We start from the raw sequence: 7,377 nt of genomic DNA on the forward strand, positions 1-7,377 counted from the left end.
ACTTTTTCTTTAAACAACTTGGCATTTTCATAAGCTTGGGTTCTCCATTCATCAAGTGAGCTAATATCAAATAACCTCTTTTTACCGGCAAGTTTGAAATCATAGTTGAGCTCTTTAATAGCCCAATAATCCCTTATGTTCCAGTTCGAGAGGTAAGTGACATGCTTTTCCACAAACCATTTTATACGGAGACATACCCATTGGATTTTTATATGCAGTTCTATAGGCCCATAATGCATCATCAAGTTTCTTGGACCAATTCTTTCTAGATCTATTAACAGTCTTTTGCAAAATTAATTTAAGCTCTCTATTGCTCAATTCTACTTGACCACTAGACTGTGGGTGATAAGGAGATGCAATTCTATGATTAACATCATACTTAGCAAGCATTTTACGGAAAGCACCATGAATAAAATGTGAACCACCATCAGTCATTAAATATCTAGGGACTCCAAACCTCGGAAAAATAACTTCTTTAAGCATTTTAATAGAGGTGTTATGATCAGCACTATTAGTTGGAATAGCTTCTACCCACCTAGTAATGTAATCAACAGCAACTAAAATATGTGTATATCCATTAGAGGCAGGAAAAGGTCCCATATAATCAAAGCCCCAAACATCAAATGGTTCAATAACAAGTGAATAATTCATAGGCATTTCTTGACGTCTACTAATATTACCAATTCTTTGACATTCATCACAAGATAAGACAAACTTACGGGCATCCTTGAAGAGAGTAGGCCAATAAAAACCGGGTTGCAATACCTTATGTGCAGTTCTATCTCCCGTGTGGTGTCCTCCATAAGCTTCGAAGTGGCACTTGCGTAGGATCTGTTCCTGTTCATGCTCAGGTACACAACGTGTAATAACACCGTCTACTCCTTCTTTATAAAGACGTGGGTCATCCCAAAAGTAATGTCTCAAATCATAGAAAAACTTTTTCTTTTGCTGGTATGTGAAACTAGTTGGTATAAGTTTAGCAACAATATAATTATCATAATCAGCATACCATGGAGTAGTACGAGAAGTACATATAATGTTTAATTGTTCATCAGGAAAACTATCATCAATAGGTAGTGGGTCATCAAGAACATTTTCTAACCTAGACAAGTTGTCTGCAACGGGGTTCTCAGCTCCCTTTCTATCAACAATATGCAAATCAAATTCCTGTAGCAAGAGAACCCATCTAATAAGTCTAGGTTTAGCATCTTTCTTTTCCATCAGATATTTAATAGCAGCATGATCAGTGTGAATAGTTACTTTAGAATCAACAATATAAGGTCTGAATTTATCACAAGCAACTACAACTGCTAAGAATTCTTTTTCAGTAGTAGCATAATTTCTTTGAGCATTGTCTAGAGTCTTACTAGCATAATGGATAACATTTAATTTCTTATCAACTCTTTGCCCTAGAACAGCATCTACAACATAATCACTAGCATCACACATAATTTCGAAGGGTAAATTCCAATCAGGTGGGTGAACAATAGGTGCAGAGATCAATGCTTTCTTAAGTATTTCAAATGCTTCTACCACTAGTAGAAAACAGGGCTTTGGTCCAGGCCGGGTCAGCCCATTAGTCCCGGTTCAGTCTAGAACCGGGACCAATGGGGGCATTGGTCCCGGTTCATGAGCCCGGGGGCCGGCCGGGCCATGTGGGCCATTGGTCCCGGTTCATCTGGACCTTTTGGTCCCGGTTGGTGGGATGAACCAGGACCAATGGGCCTCACTCCTAGCCCACAACCATTGGTCCCGGTTCGTGCCTCAAACCGGGACTAAAGAGTAGACCTTTAGTCCCGGTTTGAGGCACGAACCGGGACTAATGAAAATGGGACCTTTAGTCCCGGTTCGTGCCACGAACCGGTACTAAAGGTCCCATTTTCAAACCTTACCCCCCCTGGATCGCCTTTTCAGTTTTAAAAAAAAATAGAAGAAAATGATGGAAATGTCAAAAAAATAAAAGAAAATAAGTTTCCCATGTGATATGTGGTCTAGTTGTTGGGAAAATTTGCAAATGTGAATTTTGACTTTATTTGCAAAATCTCTCTGAAATTTGTAAAAATGGGCATAACTTTTGCATACTAACTCGGATGAAAAAGTTTTTTATATGAAAAATCATCTACTCGAAAAGTTACATCCGAAACATTTTCAAAATCCTCAAAAACCTAATAGAAAAAAAGTTACGGGGCTTTTAAGATCACTACACCACAACACTACATCCCTGACAACTAGATTGGTCGGGAATACAATGTCTACCAACAAACAGTCGGTCGGGAAAGACTATTGCCGACCGACCCTGTCTGTTGGGGTAAGTCCAGACGGGAAAGCCCTTTCCCGACTGACATAGTTTTCCCGACCGACTCCTTGTCGGCTATGGAACATCTTTCCCGATCAACATTCTGTTGGGCCTGCCATGGACCTTTCCCGACCAACAGTCTATTGGCGCCGCCATAGGCCTTTCCCGACCGACTATCGGTCAGAATATTCTTTCCCGACCAACAATCCATTGGGGCTGTAATGGGCCTTTCTCGACCGACTATCGGACATGGCATTCTTTCCCGACCAACATTCTGTTGGGCCTCGCATTAGCTTTTCCCGACCAACTGTCAGATGGGGTTTATTTTGCCAACCAACGTCAGCTAGCCCTCCCATATAGCTGGATTTCACATTATCAATAGAATATCAATTATGTTACCCAAATCATTACAATAACGTGCATGTCTTCCAACAATAGTAAACCAAAACCAAACAATAATAACACACATTCAATAATTTTCACATCAAAATTTCCCATAAACTAATTTAACTTATTAAATAGGGAACAAAATATGTTCATTGTTTGAGAGCAAAAATGGGTCGCTTTCGTTTCTAGAATTTGCCCTAGAGGCACATCATCTACATTGAATCCTGCTGGTGGGCAACTAGATAACCACAAGATCCTTCCATCATTCTGGTACTTGACATCAACACCTTTCTTCATCTCATTGATCCATATTCCATCGCCACATCCTCCAGCTTGAACATCTGCATGTCAAAATCCCCAGTTAATATTCCACACCATAGCTGGTGATAGACAGAGTTATGAAGATGACATCAAATGGGCTTAAATGACAAAACTGATATATGTAACATTTTGTCAGGTGACTACCCGATAATATGTATGTAGGTGTTTCTTTTTCCCGGTCGAATTTGACTGGTGGAGGCTTGAGAAAAGATGAAGCAGAGCATCTAAAACACACAGACTACCACCCAGGATGGTGTGAGATTAAAATTAGCTTGAGAGAAACATGTAAAAAAATGTGTAGTAACACGTACCGCACGAGGAAGGAGATGAGGAGGGGACTCAGGGGAGAGCAGTAGCGGCTAGGGTTTTGGTGCTGCCTCCATGGGGTCGATGGTCCCGCCGTCGCTGTAGATCCTTGGTCGATGAGGCAGTACCTGTGAAAATAGTCAAATTGGTGCCCGACGACATACATGGTCAAGACTAGATACAAACAAAATTACCAGTCTTTACTGCAGATTCAAATCGTACGCACCCACAGCCCGGCATGGTAGTGCTTTGAGTGTTTGTTAGAGAAGGACGCATAGCTACAGGGTGATGCTCTTGGCATGCCGAGCTTCATGACCATATAATCTGGACCAGCAGGCAGTGATCTAGTCAAACAGCAGCATGCACTCATCATCACCATTTTTCATATATAAAAAAATTGCATGCAGACTGGTTAGGTTTTCAGTAAACTGATACTAGCTAGTATATGTTGTCAGTAAAACTAGTACGACAATTTGGTTCGTGTACAGAGAACATATTCACATGCAGAGGACCATTTATAAAAACTGGAACCTATCTTCCACTGGAACAAATAGCACACCCGCAAGAGACATATGTACACGGTGAAGACTAGAAACGTAGTGATTCAGCCAGACATGTAAAAATAGATGTCCAGTGGAACATACAAGTGTGTTACCTTCTTATGTATAGAACTAGATGAAACTGATGCGCTATTATTGCCCGGATCAGTTGCTGGTTTCTTTAAATTGTCTACACTTCCGCTGGATGGTTGGATGACTTGTCTCCTTTGGAATGTCTACGATTCAACTCTTGATTGTCACTGGAAGATTTCTCTTTACTGGACTCCAGTATCATTGCTTGGCTGATTACTTCGCCTTCTTTAGGCAGGCAAATTATTCCCATGATAAGACTGATTATGCAATGTCCATGTGCTCATAGGGGATAACTCTCTTCAGACATTCCTACATAAATGGAAGGAGTAAGAACTCATATGATGAAGAACAGGTAGCAGCGAATAGCATGGTAAAATGTAAAAGTTGAGGGGAAAAGAAGCAACACAATAATATACCAACAGTTAGATGCCGAGTTGCCGACTGCACTACAAATTGTTTTTTGCAGAGAAGAAAGTCCAGACTGATCATATACTATTAGTTATTTTCAACAGACATTTTATTTTATCATACAAAGTTAACACACCGCAAGGAATATATGTGAGACCTAAATAGTAGAAGACAATTCCTATATATATGAAAGACTACAAATTTAGTTGAAATAGCTATATGGAAGAATACGGGCCAAGAAACCTAATATAAGTGGTTGACTAAATGATAGCCAAGATAACAATTGCAGGCAAATCAAGACAACAATAATATGGGAATGGAGGATAATAGTCATGATACCTAAAAGGCGCACCAATCGGCTGACCACATCATATGTCATTTTTAGTGTGTTTTTCTGATTCTTGTGTCCAAGCACTTGAGTGTATGGTTAGAGTTTGTTGCTAAATTTTTGGTTCATGGAGTGCTTGCGTAATTCTGTAATAATTTTCAGAACCGTAAGAAGGTGGATATGTTCCTACCTATTTGTCTTATTGTTTTTATTGAGAAATGAAATCGGGGCAGCCCTGTAAATTGGGAATGGAACACATAAATTCAATATCGAATATGAGTCCAACTAGATTGTATGTATGACACGCTAAGCATATTTTTTATGAATATAACATGGTGTAATGCGGAAGAAGTCATCATATCATCACATTAAAATATGAGACTATTTAAAAAAAATCAGGTCGCCTTGTTAAAATGAGCAAATCATAGTTAGCATTGCTTCTTTGATAGGAAAACACTAGGCGGACCATCTTAACATTGACTCTCCATCAGCGTTCCATCATGTAAGGAACTTTTATCTTGTTACCAAGGTCTCATAAGAAAAAACCGAATAATCATTCCAAAACCACAAATTCTGAAACAATGTTTTATTTGATGGTCCACCTTATTTCTTTACAGCAACATGAATTCTTTTGTACTCTTCTGAAAGGAACACACTATTTTGTTTACTAACATTTGCCTATAACAGTAAGACAAAACCATGTCTAGAGATAAATCAGTGCCATACCGACATGAGTACGGATCACTGAAAGTTAGTTGGGGCAAGATGAGTGCCAAACAATTAATAAGTAACAACCAGAAGAAGAACATCGATATCTAGCTATGTGCATTGACTAGTAACAATCAATGCTGGTCTATATTCTCCTTTTATTATGTCAGTTTAGCTCGATGCCACTTCTTACCTGTTGATGGTATACAAAATATTTTTGTTATTCTCTTCATCTACAGTTTTCTGAGAGAATGTACAGTTCATTGCCCTATGAGGTTTAACAGAATTACAATTCGTAACAGAGTTTCAGTTTTCAAGGGACAACACATTACCATGTATAACATCTAATGCTTCATTTCCAGGGAAGAAACTGGATTAATCACCAATCAATAGGCAGTAGAATATCAACATTCAGCAGCAATACGACAGTAGCACTAGCACATCAAGCAGCAGAACCGTGGCTAGCAGCACACTTCACACCACAGCAAGCACACATAGTATAACAGCAGCAAGCACACCACAACCACACAAGCAGCAAGCACCACAGGAGCAAGTAGGCACACGGTTACACAGTACTAGCAAGCGGCAAGCAGGCAGCAGCACAAACAGGGGAAGAGTGGTGAGCAGAGGAACTACCTAAGGGAGGAGCTCGGGGAGTCAGGGTGGATGAAGGGGAGCAGATCCGGCTGGGGAAGGGCGAACGGGAGCAGATCCGACAGGGGAAGGCCGAAGGGGAGCAGATCCGGCTAGGGAAGGCCGAAGGGGAAGGAGCTGAGGACCTCTTTTCTCCTCTCTATATGAAGCCCCTCATTAACCCTATCCAGAGCTCTCTCTCACCGCCGCCAAGATCTCTTCTGTACTCCGACGTCCATGGTGGATACCATGGTAGAGAGGGGGAGGACGGGCCAGGCAGGGCGGCAGCAGCCTCGCTGGAAGCTTACACGCGGAGGCTGGCCGTAGAGAGCACTCACCGAGGAACAGAATGGTGTGGGGTCGACGATGGAGACGCTGGGGAACGAGTGGGAGAGGGGGTCACAGCCTCGCCGGCCGAAGAGCACGTAGCTGGACGGCGAGAGGGAGCTCGAGCGGCGGCGGCGGCGGATTTAGGTTAGGAGGAAGAATGAGATTTGGGGGCAGTCTGTGGCACCGGTTAGGGGCAGAACAAGAAAAAAAAGAGGGATTTTTCGCGGAGCGGGCTGTTTTTGCGCTAAGTTTTTCGTCCGTGCGCTGCTATCTGGCCGGCCCATTTACCCACAAGCAATCGGTCATCGTTTCATTGCCGACCAACAATCCAAAGGGAAGTGAAGCATTCCTGACCGATGATAGGACGTAGGATAATAAACTATTCCCGACCGATAGTTTGAAGCTACATGTGAGTATTGCCGACCGACCGTCTGATAGAAGTTTTTCCAACCAACAGTCCGTTGGTACACAATAGTTTTCCCAACACATGTCTGTAGGGAATGTGGTGTCATGGTGTAGTGGATCTAGAGTGAAAAAAATCGAAAAAAATTCAAACAGCGGGCAAACTGTGGTCAAACAATGGTCAAACTAATTATTCTAGAATATTAGTGTTACTAAATAATTATTTCTGTAATTTCAATTTTGGTCAAATCTGGTCAAACTGTGGTCAAACTGTGGTCAAACAATGGTCAAACTAATTATTCAAGAAATATTAGTGTTACTAAATAATTATTGTTTTTAAAACAATAGTTTCAAAATAAAACTATGAAATGTGTCACTTCATGCTCAAGCAAAATTCCTGAAGGTTAATAGGATTGACATCTTAGTACTGTCAGGAAAACAACAAGTGCAGACTTGAAGCGAGGGAGAATAGAACCCGGAAGTTAAGCGTGCTCAGGCTGGGGCAGTGGGAGGATGGGTGACCGTTCAGGAAGTTAGATGATTTGGAATGATGAGGGGTGATTAGAGGATAAATTGGGAAGTGATGAGGGGTGGTGATTACAGACTAGAGGTTAAAATAATTCAGA

General features: G+C 41.3%; 1 protein-coding gene across 3 annotated transcripts; it reads right to left on the bottom strand.

The window, feature by feature from the left end:
• Positions 1-2,734: 2,734 nt before the first annotated feature.
• LOC125536195 lies at positions 2,735-3,621 on the bottom strand. 3 transcript variants are annotated; one of them, XR_007295927.1, is made up of 4 exons: positions 3,505-3,621; positions 3,316-3,438; positions 3,149-3,228; positions 2,735-3,024 (listed from the first exon to the last, which is right to left on the bottom strand). XR_007295927.1 is itself a non-coding variant. In XM_048699701.1 (4 exons), the coding sequence occupies exons 1-4, from the start codon at positions 3,584-3,586 to the stop codon at positions 2,798-2,800; spliced, it is 480 nt and encodes a 159-aa protein (XP_048555658.1). In that variant the 5' UTR covers positions 3,587-3,601; the 3' UTR covers positions 2,735-2,797. The 3 variants fall into 3 exon arrangements, 2 of the variants coding, with proteins under 2 accessions (XP_048555658.1, XP_048556237.1); XM_048699701.1 differs by having other exon boundaries at positions 3,537-3,601; XM_048700280.1 differs by having other exon boundaries at positions 3,149-3,242; positions 3,537-3,601.
• Positions 3,622-7,377: the final 3,756 nt, after the last annotated feature.

The sequence above is a fragment of the Triticum urartu genome, chromosome 1, assembly GCF_003073215.2.
Source record: "Triticum urartu cultivar G1812 chromosome 1, Tu2.1, whole genome shotgun sequence".
Taxonomy (NCBI): domain Eukaryota; kingdom Viridiplantae; phylum Streptophyta; class Magnoliopsida; order Poales; family Poaceae; genus Triticum; species Triticum urartu.